Genomic DNA, 18,707 nt, shown 5'->3' on the forward strand with positions numbered 1-18,707 from the left:
TATTAGTCAGGGGAAGGGACAGAGACAGAGATGAGAGGGAGAGAAGGAGAGACAGAGGGAGGGAAGAAGGGTTATGAAGAGAATGTGTATGTGTGTGTGTGTGTGTGTGTGTGTGTGTGAGAGAGAGAGAGAGAGAGAGAGAGAGAGAGAGAGAGAGAGAGAGAGAGAAGAGAGTCTATTAGGAAGGAAATAATGCGATTAGGTTGGAAAGATAGGTTATATTATAGAGGGCTTTGTATGCTAAAAAGAGGAATAGGTTTTTCACTCAGTAAACAATATTGTTGAGCAGAATAGTCCCATCTATACACATGTGCTTCAGCTCTCTGAAATAATCTAATTGATTTGGATACACTTTCCAGTGTTGCAGATTGGATTCTTTCCATAATTTCTTATCTTATGTAACTCTTATCTAGCCTGCCTTATAAATCTTACACAGGGGATTTTCCCAAAGGGTTGGGGACTTTTCTCTGGAGTTCTTAAAATTGAGTAGAACACATAATACTCTACATTAGTTACCACCATTTTTCTGATATCTCTGATGATATTCTTTATGCATTTTTCTTTATATAATTTTTGTTGATTTTTATGTGCAGCTTACCCAGAGTTCCCAAACCTTTCTGTTTCCCTTTGGATGACCTGAAATTTTAATTCTTTAAAAATAGCATTATTTCATTACTTATAGTTATATTTGAAAAATATAATTAAATAAAAATATAACAACACTATTTAAACAAATATAAAAAGATGAGCCTTTGGTTCTGAGAGAAACTTGGTATTTTTTTAAAAAGAACTTGACTAGAACCAGGAAAACAATCTATATAATCACTACAGCTATGTGAATGAAAAGAAAAACAAACAAAATGAAAGCTATACATTTATAAAAGTTGAGAAATATAGCTATGTAGAAGAGTTGACAAAATGCACATCCTTCCCATCTTTGCTGAGGTGGAGGGCTTTTGGTGTGGAATATTGCATATGACCATCAATGTAGTTGGTCATTTTCTGCAATCCTTGTTTTCCTTTCAAATTATTTTTTTAAACAAAGTCTGACTTTGTTGATAAGGGCCTAAGTGAACAGCTTACTTCATGATTCGCTGTGAATGACTAATTCCTTTACTTCCAATCACCACCAAAAAGTCAGTTACTGTGTCTTATGAGAGTAGCTTTAAAGACACAACCTTTTCTGGATGCCCAGCTAGTGAATTGAGGTTGCTCCCTCCCATGTTGTTGGTCTTCACAGAGCATCTCTGCCCCAAGGTAGGTCTCTAATGTATTCCCTAACAGTGCCTCAATTTAGGCAGTCTGGACATGTGCCAAATTACTGTTTTTTTTAGCACTAGAAATGACATTTAAAAAAGAAATATTGCCTTTCTGTTTTTGCTGTTGCACCTTGGGCCCTTTCCATATAATTTAAAACTGAAACATTCCATATGTGTTGTCAACTCCATTAGAATGGGAATAATTTAAGAACAAGGACTGTTTTTCCTATTTGTGTATTCCACACTTAGCACAGTGCTTTGTACATAGTTAATGTTTAATAAAAGCTCTTTTTATTGATTCATTCATATTCTCATTTCACTCACAGAACAGGAACTACTATTATATACATTGATAGATGTGAGAACTGAGACGAAAAGTTTAAATGACTTGTCCACAATTGTGTGGCTGGTAAATATATAAGATGAGATTTGAATCCAGTTCTTCCCAACTCCAAGTCCAACACTGTACTGTGCTTCATTTTAACTCAATTTTCTGTAATTCCTCCTATGCTACTGTTTCTATTCTTAATTAATGAAACTGTGCCACTGATCTACTTTTATATATTTATCCAGTACCATATAGTTTTGATGATTACTGTTTAATACTATATTAATTCTAATACTTCATTTATTTCCCTTGAGACCCTTAACTTTACACTACTCCATATAAATTATTTTATGTAGCTCTATAAGATAACCTCATTGGTGATTTGGTTGGTATGGTTATAAATCTGAAATTAATTTAAGTGATATCAATATTTTTATTATATTGGCATGGTCCAAGCATGAACAATTAAAGAGCTCTTCAATTATTTAAGTTTTCCTTTATTTTATAAAGAGCATTTTTGTAGTGATATTCATACAAGTTCTAAATATTGCTGATTGATAAGTTAACTCCCACACCCTTGCTAGAAAAATATAAAATGTGGGCAGGTCCTCTATAAGTAGGAAATCTGAATATGTGATTTTCATTTAAGGATCAGCCTAATTAACTAGAGAGGTTCATCACCAGGTTGGAATGGAGCAATTAAATTTTTTGGCTACAGAAAATTATGAATCACATCTATTAAGCCATAGAAGTATTGTGATATGTATTGATAGCAGAAGTACCTTCCATTGATTTTTGAAGTATTTTTAAAATTATTAAATTCTTATCTAATTCCTTAAAAAGGGAAATAGTATTTTTAGAATTAAAATGATAGTTAAAGTGTTAAATACTTTGAGTAAGTGTAAAACACTTCAGAAGGGAGAATAATGCACTGAATTTGTCTCTTAACAAATACTTATCCTTTTTTCTAAAGGGACATAGATAGAGAAGGAAATCCTAAAGCTGGTGATACAGATGAATATCCTGTGGACTCAAAAAATCTGTGTAATTCAAGTTACCGTAGGTTTGGAACAAAGGATGCTATGGTAAATATTTGTATTTTTTTAAAGTTTTATGTAAATATTTCATTATCAACCTTTTAAAAAAATCTTTTTTTATTTCCATTCCCTTTCATTATTATATTTTTCAAGACATCTTGAATTATTTTGAGGTATGGATGGCAAATACTTTGTTGGAAGAAAAATTATGAGACAGAATACTATTTCACTGAATGAGATACTTTTTCATAATCAACAAAACTATTATTTATTTTATTCATTCACTTATTTATTTAGCTTTCCAAATTCTTTCCCCCACCCAACTGAGAAGGCAAATAATGTCATATCCATTTTATATATATATATATATATATATATATATATATATATATTAGATAGATAGATAGAAAGATAGATAGGTATGTCTTCCAAATCTTTTCTTTTGCACTGCATATTTCTTAACTTTTTTTTTCAGTTATTGTATTATTTGCCACATTGATAGCTGTTTTTATACCTCAGATAGTGTTTTGAAGCTCCTCTACTTATTGCTTTCTCTTTTATTATTTTTTAAAAACTGCTTCCAACTTTTGCTTTAACTTATTTTAATATGCTTATTTTCCAGTTTAATTTCTCCATGGGAATGTCTTCCAGCCTGAAATTAATGGTTCAATTTGAGCTTTACTACAGATGTTCTTTACTGAGTCATAGATTTTCTTGCATTTACTCTCAATTTTTCTTTTCTGGAGTAGAAGCAGCGAAAATGGTCTTGGTGTGAATTGAAGATGTTCTGCCAGGAGGAAACCTTTTGTCCAACTTAGGGATGGGTGAGCTAGGCTCTATTCTCCGAATGGTCTGGTCGGTAAATGGGAGGAGGGAGCATAGAGGTCTCAGATTTTTTTTTTTTGAAAAAAGTATTGAATTTTTTTGTCTTTTTTTGTAATTTCAAATCCCTTTATCCTCTAAAGTGAACTCTCCTCTATGATAAAGAAAAACATTTGAGCAAAAACATCGTGAATGTTTTCTGTATTTGACAAGATAGGCATTATTCTGCTGTAGTAATCTTCCAACTTTCTGCCATGAGAAAGAAGAAATATATTTGATTTCTGTTCTTTGGTCCTTTATTTGTTTTCCCATACTTAGCATTTGGATTTCTTTTAGTGACTTTTTCATTTACTGTGATGCATTATGTATATTCTTGGTTCCACTTATTTTGTTTTACAATCATTTCATGTCTTACTATGTTTTCCTGAATTCTTCATATTTGTGATTGCTTGCTGCACTATAATATTTCATTACATTCATAACACCATTGGCTTTAGGGAGTTAAGGAACTTGGCTCTCCTGTTTCTTGCTTATGGTACTTTGGACAGATAGCTTAGCCACCTTTAGCTTCAGTTTTCTCATTTGTAAATGTATATTTGTAAATAGAAAATTTTGAACTAGATAGCCTCTAAGATTTCTTGCATCTTTAGATCTATCATCTATTCATCTCTGAATGTGTAATAATCTTTAAAGGATTATTCTCAATCTATGGGCCTTCCAGTTCTTTGCTACCACAGAGTGTTGCTTTAAAAATTTTGGTATATATTCACTTTTTGTTTCTATCTTTTAATTCTTAGGGGAATAATCATAATAGGACTTCTGAATCAAATGATATGAATGATTCAAAAACTTTTGTTACATAATTCCAAAATCCAGAAATGCTGGGCCATTTCCCAACTCTTTTAGCAATAAGTCTTTGTTATTGTTTTACTACAGTACCTCCAACGTTGTTTATTCATTCTTTTGTCTTGTGAGACAGAACCTCAAATGTGTTTTAATTTGTGTTTCTCTCATAATTAACAATTTGAAGTATGTTTCATATGGTCATTTCTAATTTGCAGTTCTTTTGAGAATTTAGACTGTATTGGATGATAGCTTTAGGCACACACTTTTTTGTCAATGTTTTGATTATTTCTCCTCAGTTTTGAGGATAAGTAAAAATAACTAATAACTAGCATTCATATAACACTTTAAGAGTTGCAAAATATTTTGCAAATATTCATTCTCATTTTATCCTCAAAACAACCCTTGAGACTACTGTTATCTCCATTTGATACCTGGTTTGTACAGGCTAATATGACAACTGATAAGTATCTGAAGCTATATCTGAAATCTAGATCCAACCTGATATTTATTTCTCTACCTATATATTTTTAAAGACTGCTGGGGAGTTGTTTTTTGTTTGTTTGTTTGTTTTTGTTTTTTGAGGATGTGGGCATGGACTGTAATGGAACCAAATCAAGGATTGCCTGAGCTCCTTCATATCTCCATGGAATGCACATTTGGGCCAGAGGTTAGGTTTTAGCCCTTAAGTACTTCTCTTCTCCTAGACTGTGGAATAGCTTTCTTCTCCCCTTTTCTCTTCTGAATTTTCTTTAGTGTCTTGTTTTTATTTGCTGATCTTTTCTTTTCAATTGATTTCAATTCTGTCTCTAGAAATGTCATATATCCTTTATTTTATCATATTAAGTTGCTCTGAAGATTCTTGAAAAAGATACATTTTGAATTTAGGGTTTTTTATTCTTTTTAATGACTTTTACAATACAATACTTATTCATCATGGTGGAATTTTTTGACTTATTTATTTCTTCAAGTTGACTTACTTTCGCTGAGATAATTTTTCTTGTGATCATCTTTCAAAAGTAAAATTTAGTTGCACTTTTATTTTGTTTACAGGCATCTAGTTTTTCCTCATTAAAGAGGAGTTATCTAAATAGGAATAGTACTTTTCTGAAATATGATTCCTATGAAAGATGCTTCACTGGAAGATAGTCATTGCCAATGCTTCTATGTGGCTGTAATTGATCAAAATGAAATCCACCTTATCTGCATTTTATATTTGTATTTTCCCTTTGCAAAGTAACTTGAACAAATAGTTTGCTAATGTTGAGCATCAATATACACTTAACTTTAATTTGTGGGACAATCTGCTATCTGAAAATGTCAGCTAGTAAATTTTTTCAAGAGGGTCTTTTCTTTTCCTATTTGAGAGTTGAATAAAAAAACTAATACCATATCCCCTAATATTAGGATAAAGATTCAGATAGTCAGTGTCTGGACAACTAGAGATGAAAAAGGCTAGATAAGCTGAGAAGAAGGATCAGAAAACCTGGACTTCAAGAAGTATCAGATCTAAGGGAACTAAAGCTTAAAGAAAACCTCATGGGTCCAGCCTTTAGAATTGAATACAAAGAACTGAGATATAAGAAAATGATGTCACAGAACTAAATGATGTCACAGAATCAAGGACAGAATCCAAGAGAATGTCTAAGGCAGGGGAGATTGACCTCCAGTGGAGCCATAAATGCTGAGTGTTGCCTGATCTTGAGCAAAGGGGAGGCTTTTGCAATTTTACTGTGATCCTGGGCAAGTAATTTAACTCTGATAGCTTTTTTGATAGCAAAAAATATAAGTAGATACCTTCTTTTTTAGTCAGAAACATTGACAATAGTGGGCATACAGGTGTTCATCCAGTGGTTCAAAGCTATGTCTAGTTCTTAAGATTTGGGGAAGTACCCTTGGAGATGGAGGGTAGGGTTCTGTATTACATATATGTACATCTCAGGATTATGGTTTTCTAGGATCTTTTAGGGGGCCAGTATTGGGTTCTAAGGGTCATCTTCTTTAACTTTGCTATTTCATAAATAAGTAAAATGAATAAAATTTAATTTCCTTTTGAGAAAAGAAAAAGAAAATAAAACTGGCAAAAAAACCCATTATTTTTCAATGTAATTAAAATAACATTTTCTATTGTTATTAAAAATAAATTTGTTTTTCTCCTTTCTCAGCCATACATTGGATATAAATTTAATAGTGTCAGGGTGGTCAGAGGATATTTTCTAACTGTTAGAAAGAAATAAGTGTAGTGCATACTTTAATAGAAGTGTTTAATAACACTGTTGTTACGTCATTTATTTTTCTTATGTATAACTTTTGTTTTTCCAGCCTTGGAAATCAGAAACACATGAACAGATGGAGCAACGTCATGTAAATAAAGAATTTGTGGAAAGACGCAGTTTGCTCCTGCTGAATAATGATACATTTGACTCTGGGATTGTTGAACGGTATTTTTAACATTTGTATTTATTTGCATAGATTATGGATTTTAAAAGTAGGACTTATTCAAGAGGTCAGTAAACCTATAGTCAAGTCTTTTCTTTTGTACACACTTGTGATTTCAACAATGGAGGAAGATATACAATTCAAAACTATCTCCAAACCATAATGAAACATCAGAAGAGAATTTTTGAATGGAGATGAAAAGGAAATAATAGAAAAATGTTATGTTTATGGCACATACTATGTAAATATCACAGTAATTTGCATGACATCTTCATAACAACAACAAAAACATAATATATCGAGTGTGTACCGAATACAGGGCACTATGTCTTTGTAGAGAGAAACACATTTAGTTAATATGAGGACCCATCCCTCATGGACTTTATAGTTTACTTAAGGAGACACAGCACATAGGTAACTATAATATGTGACAAACATATTAGAAGGGAGACATAATGTAGCCAGAATCAAAAGGACTTTGCAAACTTTTTGAGTATGAAACTATTTTCCTCTATGTTATTCATTTCAGTTATGGTCAATTATTGGTCACTCTTCGTGACCAATTTAGGTTTTTTTTGTTTTTGTTTTTGTTTTTGTTTTGGCAAAGATTCTGGAATGATTTGCCATTTTCTTTTCCAGCTCTTTTTACAGGAGGAACTAAGGCAAACAGACTAGCCCAGGGTGAAACAACTAGTGTCTGAGGGCAGATTTGGATTCAGATTGTCCTGACTCCAGGGCCCAGTGCTCTATCCACTGCACGACTTAATTGCTTTATTTTCCTCTCTAGGAAGATATAAATTTTTTCCCCCTCCAAACTAGTTATTTAAAAATAGCTTTTGAAATTCTCCTTCAATTGAGTTTTTGATGTTTTGAATTTTAAAAGTGTCAGGCTGACTTGTTTTCTGGAAACTGTCACTTTGTGTTTCAGGGATCTTGGACTGCCTAGAAAAGGTTTTGGAGCTCTCTTTCCCCGACACCCACAAGATCGCCGTAAAATGTTAGTAATTTACTAAAAATACCACCAGTCATAGAAAATGTCATGGATAAGGATAGCGAAGGATATTTGATTTTTTGAAGTGTGTATAATGGGTCAAAGAATGTAGAAAATTCTCAAGTACTATTTGTATATCTGTCAGTTTTATGTTCTTTAATATAATGCTACTTTACCCATAAATAAATGACACCTAGTCTAACATAGTTAATAGTACATGAAATAAATTGACTAAATTAATGTTTTCCCCCCTATTTTTAAAGGAAATAAATTGTGAAAATATTGTGCCTTTGGTGACTAAAGGTATTGAGATAATCTAATTTAGTGAGTGTAGTCCAAATGAAGTTTTTTAACAATCCATAATGAAGGATATGTAGAAGAAATGAAAAACATCAGAAATTAAGGTACCCAGAGCAGTTTGTGCATTATGAAAGACCATCATAAACATGCATAAAGTTTTTACTTTTAAGGGCAGTAGGGATCTGTGAACTAAGCAGGTAATATAGAGTTGATCTGACTGAGACTTTATCTCATAATATTTACTGAGAGATCAATAACAAGGCATTTAATCTCTCATTAGTTTCCATATCTATAAAAGGAAGGTAATAATGTCTGGGTTATGTAAAGCGCTATTTTTGAATGAAGCACTGTTTAAGTACTTTATGGATTTATGAGTTATAAAGAGCAAACTTACTAATAAGTATTTGAGGCTGGATTTGAACTCATGAGGATGAGTTTTCCTGAACCAAAACTGAGTGTTTGATCCATTACACAATCTAGCTGCTCTTTCATAAATATAATACCTATCTTAACATTATTACATAATGACACATTGACTAAATTAATATATTTTTTCAAGTACAGTTCTGATTGTGCCATTCAGAGTCCAAATAAACCAAACTAAATCACTAAGAGATAATTCATGATGCCCTCAAATATGAATCAAAAACCATACCAGTTTTTTTTTTTTTTTATCTCCAATTGATATTCTAGAATAATTTCATTTCCCCTTGGATGTCCTATAGTCAGATAAGGATTACCTAAGGGAATTGGGGGTGTTTATTAAAAACAAAAGGAGTCTCACTGGAGACATGATAGCTAACTTCAAATATTTGAAAGTCTGTCACTTAGGATTAACTTTGTTCTGCTTAGTTTCAGAAGGGTAGACATGGAAAACTGATATTGGGGGAAAAAATAAGTTCCTAAACATTACTTAAAAATAGAGCAAGCTGTTTTCTTCAGGTCCCCTAAACCACATAATTTTAAGAACTGAAATAACTACTTCTTAGGTATATTACAATGAATATGGGTTGAATTAGATAACCTGTGAAGTCCCTTTCTGCTCTGAAATTCTGTGATTCTGTCTATAATTCTAGTATAAAAATACTTCAGATAATGGCTAAGTGGTATCATTCATTTTTATATTTGACAGCAAATTGAAAGCACATAGTTATAAAAGTTCTTTCTTATTCCATCTTGTTGGATAAATGTGGAGAATATATGATCCATCAGGAAATAAGACATTAATTTAAATGGTTAGAACTATTTGTTTCTTTTACTTAATTCATCAATGTAAACAAGGTATTAAAAACATAAACACTCTTTTTTAAAATTTAAAAATATATTCTTTTTTTTAAATAACTTTTTATTGACAAAACCCATGCCAGGGTAATTTTTTACAACATTATCCCTTGCACTCACTTCTGTTCTGATTTTTCCCCTTCCTCCCTCCACCCTTTCCCTCAGATGACAAGCAGTCCTATATGTGTTAAATAGGTTACAGTAGATCTTAGATACAATATATGTATGCAGAACTGAACAGTTCTCTTGTTGCCATCTCCATAAAGATAACATGAACCCCTGATAAGTGCTTTATTGAAATATGAGTAGTAAAATTAGTTCAATTTGGATGAAGCTGTCAATGCTGATCCACTGACTTCTCTAAAAGCTTGTGTATCTTCCCTGTAATATATATTCCAGATCTTCACTAGGATTTGAAGTCAAGCTTTTATTTTTTCCTTTCTTGAAAACTGAGATGTTTTTCCATTTCCAACTTTCTTGCACCTCTAATTATTCAGTGATTACTGACTAGCTCAACAATCACATCCATCAATCAATTACTTTGGTAGCCAAGGATGTAATGCTTCCTGGATTAGTACCTTAAATTTGTCTAGGATACTTAGAGGCTTTTTTGTCACTTCTTCACTTATCCTTTTACAGCTCCCTGACAAACCATTTTTGTTCTGTCTTTTCTAGTCTAGAGTTCATTTTCTTTATTAAAATACCAAAAAAAGCAAATTAAAAGCTGAGTAGTTCTGCCTTCTCACCATAATCTGTTATTATCATCCATCTATCTAGATCAATGATGATAGAAAAAAATGACACATAGAATACTTTAAAGTTTTCAAATGGCACTCCTCACATTTTTGTAAAGATAAATAGTGCAGGTTTCACTATTTACGTATTACAGATGATTACAGCTAGTAAGTACCTGATGAAGGATTTATCATTAACGTTTAAGTTGGTCATTGAATTTCTTGTATATTCATATGAGTCTATTTAGGCAGCGCCCTGTTCTTTTCTTCTTTGATGTTGTAATACCTAAATATTATTCTTCATAGCTTCCCACCTCTCATGTATTTTATGTCTCAGTGAATCACATGAGAAAATATTATAATATGCTTATGATACTTAGGAGACTATTTGTGTAAGAATGAGAACTTTCTAGAACTGAAGATTTCTATGTCATTACCTTTTCAATATCATACAATATATCTAGTTGGCATTTATAGCTAAAATATCATCAAAACACCTATATCTCACATCAATCAGTCTTTCTGATAGTTTGAAGAGATCATTATCTATGATGTAGTCAGTCTCATTTGGCCAGTATACTGTTGTTTTCTCTTCCCCTGGTTATTCTACCATAATGAACAAAAAAGAACACTAGAATTGGATTTGCTTAAATCTCTGTTTCAAATTCCAATTCAACCTGTAACTAGCTATGTGGACATAGGCAAATCATAGACTTCTTGAGTTTTAGTTTCTTCTTCTCTAAAACAGCACTAATAATATTTGTAATAACTAATTCACAAGGTTATCACAAGGACATGAGATCATATGTGGAAAATACTTTGCAAATCTGTATATGTTCCATAGTTATTAGTTATTGAGTACAGACATAAAAACCAGTTTATGTTTTCAGAATATTTTAGATTATTCAAAGTTCCTTCATATACATTATATTTTCTCATCCTCACAATGGTGAAATAGAGCATGTACTATTTCCTTCATTTTAACATATAAAGAAACTGAGACACAGATATAGATACCAACTCCTCCTACCCAAAAGTATTGAAGTATTACATGAGCACAGACGATTTATTAAACCAATTAACTGGATATTAGAAAGTGAATGTGGAAGGGTGCAATACAGGATAGATAAGTTTTAATAGAGGAAAAGGTATCAAAACTTTGGAATAGATGGCATTTCAACCTTGGGGGCAGCAAAAGCTTGAATGAGCATGCTAACAGTAATTAAGTGGGTTCTTAGTTAAGTTCCTATTTGAACTATAATAAGGGCTTCAGTATAGGGGTAGAATAAGTAGATTCATACAGTATAAGAGATTCTTATTGGGGAGATAGAAATTAAGATAAATTATTCCTATTTCATAGTTTTGTTCATTGCCAGCCCTTGGTACTGCTGCTGCTGCTGTTTTTATGGCTGTTGCTGCTGCTGCTATGGTATTATTGGATTAGGGAACTCTTATTGAGAAAACTCAACCATTGCAGATCAGCAATCATTCTTTGCCTTATTAGTCTTGAAGAGCATAATTTGTGCAGTCATAGTTTAATGAGCTCATCTCAAAATGATATTAAAACAAAATGAAAAAAATCTATTTTTTTGTGTATTGTGTTTTTTCATGAATATTGGTTTATACTTTGTAGGGAATATATGACAACATATCGTGAAGACTATGTTCCTCCCTATGATTACTCGAAAGTTGTAAGTATGAGAGAAAAGAGCTCCATTAAATGGCTATATATATATATATATATATATATACATATATAAAATATATTTTCCTGTCTAGAACATCAAGTTTTGAAGGTAAGAAGAATCTGCTAGAAAAATATTTACATAGAGCTATTAGCAACGTGTCTGTGGAAGTTGTTAGTAATGCTACAATTTTGAGTAATTTGTAGATTGCAAGGGGAGAAAAAAATCTAATTTTAAATGTACTAGCCACTTTCTTTCTTGTTTTGCTGCTATTCAGAACTTAATATTTAATGGTAAATATATTTTTTTAGATTTCTTTTCATTTTTGCTACTATACATGTGTACTACATCAAAAAAGTGATATATATAGTTATAGATATATACATATATCTATCTATATATGTATGTATATATTTTGGGCAAATATGAATTTTAAAGACTATCTTAATGCTTGAATATACTTTTGTATTTTGAAAATAAATATTATGGAAAGTATTCAGTATTTGTCATTTAAACTTACAACAGGAATAATAGTGTTTCTCATTCTCATGATCTTTAAAGGAAGGGTGTGATACAGAATAGATAAGTTTTAATAGTCTATATTTAAGTATTATAGATTAAGCTTATTCCCGTGGCACTTTATCTCTCTGTGTCATAAGCTACCTTGTAATGATTGAGGTAATAGCAAGCTCAGCTGAGAAGTAGAGATCACACAAGTAGTATGTAGATCCAAGGCTGGCGATTTAAGGTTTGATTAGGCAGGTTAGGATTTGGACAATCATGTCTGCTTTTAGGACTTAGGCAAAACTTATTCTGATGGGCAAAAAGTAAGACATATTACTCAGACGAGAGATTTCAACCAGCGATAGATGAACACCAGAGGGAGCTCCCAGTGAATTTGTTACTCTAACTAGGCATGAAGACATTTGCTGCTCATAATTTTATCCCTAGCATATTATTAAAAACTGATCTCCCTGGAGTTAAACCATTTAGACTGTGAAAGGACCAAGTACTTAAGGGAGTTGGGTCTAGCCCCTTGGTGGAGAGAAGATATAGAAAGCTGGAATGGAAAAGTTTTGGAAGAATCTCTAGGGAATGGAGTAGAGAATCAATTTGAAGGGGGTAAAAGAATTGTGTTACTATAAATTTACAGTGATTGGTTATATGATTTCCTCTAATTTCATTTAGCAGTCAAAGCCATATGAGTATGAGCTGCTGGAATCTCTGTCTTCTAAAAGAATGAGCTAATGATTTTGTGTTCTATATCCTTTTAAAATTCAATTTTATTTTATTTTGAGTTCCAAATTGTCTCCCTTCCTCACTCTCTCTAGTACTCATTGAGAAAGCAAGAAAAACAAAACCCATTACAGAAATGTATATTCGTGCAAAATAACTTTCTGTATTAACTATGTAAAAACCCCAAATCAACCCAAGTAAAAAAAAAAGAGAGGAAAAAAAAAACACATTTTGGTTTGCAATGAGTTAATCAGTTCTCTATATGGAGGTGGATAGCATGTTTTACCATGAGTTCTTTGGAACTGTGATTGCTCAGACTCACTATGTCTTTCAGAGTTGATTAGCTTTAAAACAGTTTTTAATGTATAAATTGTTCTCCTGGTTCTGCTCTCTTTATTGATTCATTTAAAATTTTCCAGGTTTTTCTGAAACCATCTCCTTCATCATACACCATAACTTACTCAGCCATTCCTCAGATTGATGAGCATCTCTTGAGTTACTGATTCTTTACCATTATAAAAAGAGTTGTTATAAGTATTTTTGTTCTTACGGTTCTGTTTACTCTTTCTTGGATCTCTTTAGTATATAGACCCAATAGCATTGTTCATATGTCAAAAGGTAAACATAGTTTTATAGCCTTAGGGTCATATTTCTGAATTACTTTCCAGAATAGCTGGAGTAGTTCATAGCCGGAGAAGGCATGAGAGAATGCACTATACTGGATCCAATTCTAACCACCAAAGATGGGTTGAATACTGGTATAAAAATAAGGGGAAGCTTAGGGAAAGTGGCAACTTGATTTCAGAACTTTGAGAGGAGTGAATTAGAGAGACAGAGAGAGAACTTTAAATTTTACAAAGTACAGTTTATATATATCAACTTCTTTGAACTTTATACCAATTCTGTGTAGTCATTGCTATTAATATTATCCTCATTTTCTAGATGAGGAAACTGGGATTTCTAAAAGTTAAATTACTTGCGCAGGGTTATATAATATACAATAATTATCAGATGTAAGATTTAGATCTGGATCCCACTGACTCTTTTTTTAAAAATAATTTTTTGAATTTTGTTTTATTCTGAACTTAGAAATAAAAGAGCATTTCCATAGAAGAATAAAATAGGGGGGGAAAGGTGATTGTACATGAAATATCAAATCTATTATGTACAACTTACTATTCTTCTTAAATATGTAAAAATTTATCATGTATTTTTTTCCTTCCTCCTTTTACAATGTGTAATATATTATAGACCTATAATAGCATAATAATGTGTCAGGAGTGCTCAGAATGAACTGAGAATAATAAAGAATTTTAAGGAAAATAACCAAAAAAGTCTTTATGGGTGTTTTCAAAGCAATTGGGGGAAATTAGAATTAAAAAAGGATAGTAGTGGTGCTTAAGGTAGATAGGATGAAGAGAATGGATGATGAAGAGGATGATGAACTATTCAACACTTACCTTAGTTCTGTTTTCTTTGCCAAATGAATGGCTATTTTTTTCAGACATGTGTTGCACTAAACAACCTCTGAACTTTCCTAGTTCACCCCTCTCCCTCATCTCTGCTAGTCTGATTTATTGCCTTCAAATTAGTATCTCTGTCTTCAGTCTTTTCCAGTTTTTTCCCTTTTCAATTTCTCTTCCATGTGACTGCCATATTGATTTTCTAAAGAACACAGGTCTGACCACATCCCTCTTCTGTTTAAGAAGCTTCAGTAGCTTTCAACTGAAATAGCTCAAAAGAAATATAAGATATCCAAATTTCAAGAATCCATTCCAAATATTCACATGGATCATTTGGTCTCATATTGGATTCATTTGGATCCATATTGGTCTGATCAGTCATAGTCAGACAAACTATAACTTGATTCTGATGTCATTTTGGCCCTCTTTTACAGTAAAGGACAACAATTAGCTTCCAATTACCTCTAGAATAAAATATATACTCCTCTGTTTGACCTTTAAAGCGTGTCACAATCTGGTTCCAACCTCTCTTTTGAGACTGAATTAATTTTACTCTTTATTACATGTTAAGCCCCAGCTAAATCAGCTGACTTGCTATTCACTATATACAATATTCCCTCTCACCTTTGCCTCTTATGCTTAAAATGCTAGTCTTTTATGTTGGTCTTTTTCATCTTTGACTCCAAATTTCTATTTCTCTTGAAGTTCCACCACATGGGGCCTTTTCTGATTCCCCCTCTCCCATTTGTCAATGTTCCTCCATGAAATCCCTTTATATATATTTATGTACATGTTGTTTCCCCTTAGAATGTAAAATCGTGGGAAGCAAGTACTATTTCATTTTTCTCTTTGTATTCTCAGCACCTAGGACAGTGTCTGGCTTGTATTAGATATTTAATAAAATGCTCATCAGAATGAAGTTCACTTCTGAGATAGATGATCTGTGAGACTAGATGTTGGAATCCTAGTGTCAACTCAACTTGAAACAAGGTGAAAATTCAAGGGTGATGTCAGAATCCTGGTGTTAACTCAATAGAATTGATACAGTGCTTATTGGTTCACACCTTAGAGCTAATCCTTACAAGGTGATAAGTTGCTAATACTGATGGAAACAATGCTTGTGTTCATACCTTTAGAGAGCTCATAAGTATCTAAGTACTCAATGGAGTTCACACGTTTGGGAGAGTTCAGGGTTTAGAAAGAAACACTGAATTCACACTTTCCTTAGGGCCAGAGAGCACTCTGGGAGATAACCCAGAATCCCTCTCCCTCCAGAAGGCGGAGTTAACCTTTGGGAGATCATATATAACAGGACGCTCTTAGAGCTTGGAGTTAGTTACTTGAGGGAGTTACTTGAGTTAGTTACTTGAGTTTTTCTTGAGAGAGTTTCTTGGGAGCATTCTGGGAGGAGTGCTCTATCTTCGAGGCAAGAGATTCATTGCATCTTCCAACTTGATGCTGGCTGGAGGCTGAAGAAAGCAGAGGCAGAAGCCAAGGACAAAGCTGCAAGAGGTCAAGCAGAGAGATAGGTCTCTGAGCTAACCGGGCTATATTGTAGGACACAATAAAAGTTCAGATCTTTTATCAGCTGGCTGCGATTTTGGAATAATTATTTATTTCAACTGAGACTAAGGCTGCCTCCAGAAAACCTTCACAGCTAGACTTGCTAATTCTTTCCTTTAGTCCAAATCAACAACTGTAATATAGTAATTTAGAGTGGAACACTAGCTGCTTTTGTGAAGGCATGAATATGTATGGGAAAATGAGTCCATTCTTTCCTTTTACCTACATGATTATTTCAACTCCGAGTGTTATGAATACACAGATTACTAGAAACCCAGAGTCCATTGTTAATAGTCTTAGTTGTTAGCAATGAATGTGATAAAAGACCTAAGGGATAAGATTGCATATAAAAGATGTGTGATAAGGGTTCTGTCTATCCCTAGTAGGAGAATAATATTTGTGTCTGTTTTATATAAGTTGCATTTAAATTATTGGGGTACCTTTTTCAAGTCATTTCCAGATTGGTAGAGTTACAGTTCAGTTCAGCATGTAAGGGGACAGAGTGGTAAGTAGATGTTGGATAAGTCTCAGAAAAGCTTGTAGCAGCTCAGATGTGATAATCCTGTTTTTTCCTACCAACTCCTTCAATGATAATGTATTGAGCTCTAGCTGCTGTGCCTCCATAGAAGACAGGCAGAAACACTAGAAGAGAATTGATTCTTCTTATCCTGCTCCAACTCCAATGTTTTGTCTTATTTCATGGTTAAATCTGCTATTGCCAGTCAGAGCACAGTGTGCATCAGAGAGGGGGCTGAGGCACGGGCAAATATAGCCTTCGGTAAGTCTAATTCATCAACTTGAGCTCAGTCTGTCATCAGAGGCAGTTGTCAACAGAGTAGTAGGCAGTTTTTTATGACAGATTGTTATATCAACTGAGTTAGTCAAGTATGATTTCTGAATGCCACTACCAAACCATCTCTCATAAAAATTATAATCCCTACCTTGCCAGAGTCACCAACACTATTCAATTCACATCAACAATCATAAAGTACATACTATAGATCAGGTACTGCATTAGGTACTTAGATAACAAGGGAAAAAAATGAGATACTCTTCAAAGATTGTCTTCAAGGATTTTATATTCATTAATCTTTTCTCTCTTTTGTTTCTTCCCACTAGGAAAAGACTACTTATCAGTAGCATGTTACTGCTACTTTTGAAGGGTTACCCATACCTTTCCTAACCTTTGCCTGTCTTTTTGGCAAGATGAAAGTTTAAGGGTCAGGGACCTTCCTATTATAATCCCTACTCTGGGGTAAACTGGATTATGGAGGGAGAATATTTGCATGAAAATAGAGGACAACATTTTCTTTCTTTGGTTGTTGGGGCAATATGCTCACTGAGATCTATTAGGGAGACTTTTTTCTTTTTTAATTTTATACTTGCATTCTTTAACAGTGAGCTTCCTCCCATCTTTTATATACATTGTAAGATTTTTCATCTTTTGTAGTTTTTTCTTGTTAGATCATACCCAGTAGTTCACAGTCTTAGGTGTCCGTTGAAAACACAGAACTAAATCATACATTACTCACATAGGGGAAATTTTAGCTCAAAGATAAATACAATTGTTCAAAATAGCAATTAGTTCAATTAGAGAACTTCTTTACATAGGGAACTTAAATAAACAACTTCTAATAGGGATTCAGAATTAGAATGGAGATAAATAAGGTTAAAGTTCATAAGTGGGAGAAAATATATGTGTCCACATTTAATATTGAGAATGGAAATCTCCCTCATTATATTGCTGAGGACAAGGACAGTTTGCCTTTTGTTATATTTCCCTTACATAGTAGGTGCTCAATAAATTCTTGTTGACTGGGCAGGGAGGCCACTAGCTGCAGGAATGACATGATAAAATAGAATAGAGTAGTAAACATACTATTCCTGAGTCCTTTTGGGTTATTCTTGCTGCACAACCTTGAAGTGTCTAGGCAGAAAAAGCAAGAGAATCTTTGAAGCTACTAGCTCTCAGAAAGAATAAAAATTGTGGAGAAAATTGAGTGGAGAGAGAAAAATGACCGTTATAATCTTTTATCCAAGCTAGACTCAAGTCCCCCAAATGTGACTCTGCCTCATATTTTTCAAACTATAAAAATAAGAAAACTTATAGGAATGTCCAAAGATCTTCTGATATTTGAATCTACTATCTACTTTGAATCTATTATTCAGATCTACTGATCTGAATCTACTATCCAGGAAATAAAGGAAAAGTCTTTGTTGGAGACCCTACCAGATGCTGATCTGAGAATTTCAGACTGATATCAGTTAACAAGTATTTATTAAACACATCAATGCCAGAAATTATGATAAGTTCCAGAGATACAAAGAAAAAAATACTCCCTGCCCTCAAAGAACATATATTTCATTAGAAGAGACTTTTGTATATAAAGAGGTATACACAAGATACACGCAGATTATTTATATGGCGACCTTAAAGTAGAAAGCCCTTGTAATCTGGAAATACCTCCCTCAAAAGGTGGTTTTGTTTTAAATCATCATTAATCCTAGGTAGAATCTCATCCTAGAATTTTTAGTTCATGCAGTATGTCTTTATGCTATCCAAAAGGGATCAGATCTGAGGTCAACCATGTAGTAATTTGTTCTCCTCTTAGGGGAGGAAAATCTGGCACTACTAATTCTTCAATCATTGCCATTGCTTCTAGGTGTCCACTTAGGATTGATTTATTGATCAGATGAATTCCTTAGAACTAGAAAATTAGCTTCAA

The 18,707-nt window shown here is 33.0% G+C and overlaps 1 protein-coding gene across 2 annotated transcripts in view; it reads left to right on the forward strand.

Moving 5' to 3' along the window:
• The window catches only part of C1H9orf135 (chromosome 1 C9orf135 homolog), a 65,639-nt gene that overhangs the window by 36,357 nt on the left and 10,575 nt on the right, over positions 1-18,707 (forward strand). The window contains exons 2-6 of one of the 2 annotated variants that reach the window (XM_031943600.1): positions 2,561-2,672; positions 6,612-6,730; positions 7,657-7,725; positions 11,668-11,725; positions 13,375-13,477. In XM_031943600.1, coding sequence (XP_031799460.1) covers positions 2,561-2,672; positions 6,612-6,730; positions 7,657-7,725; positions 11,668-11,725; positions 13,375-13,458 — 442 coding nt within the window. In that variant the 3' untranslated portion in view covers positions 13,459-13,477. Of the gene's footprint in view, positions 1-2,560; positions 2,673-6,611; positions 6,731-7,656; positions 7,726-11,667; positions 11,726-13,374; positions 13,478-18,707 lie in introns of those variants that run through there. The other variant, XM_003761651.2, reaches the window with a different exon arrangement.

Source organism: Sarcophilus harrisii, chromosome 1, assembly GCF_902635505.1.
Source record: "Sarcophilus harrisii chromosome 1, mSarHar1.11, whole genome shotgun sequence".
Classification (NCBI taxonomy): Eukaryota; Metazoa; Chordata; class Mammalia; order Dasyuromorphia; family Dasyuridae; genus Sarcophilus; species Sarcophilus harrisii.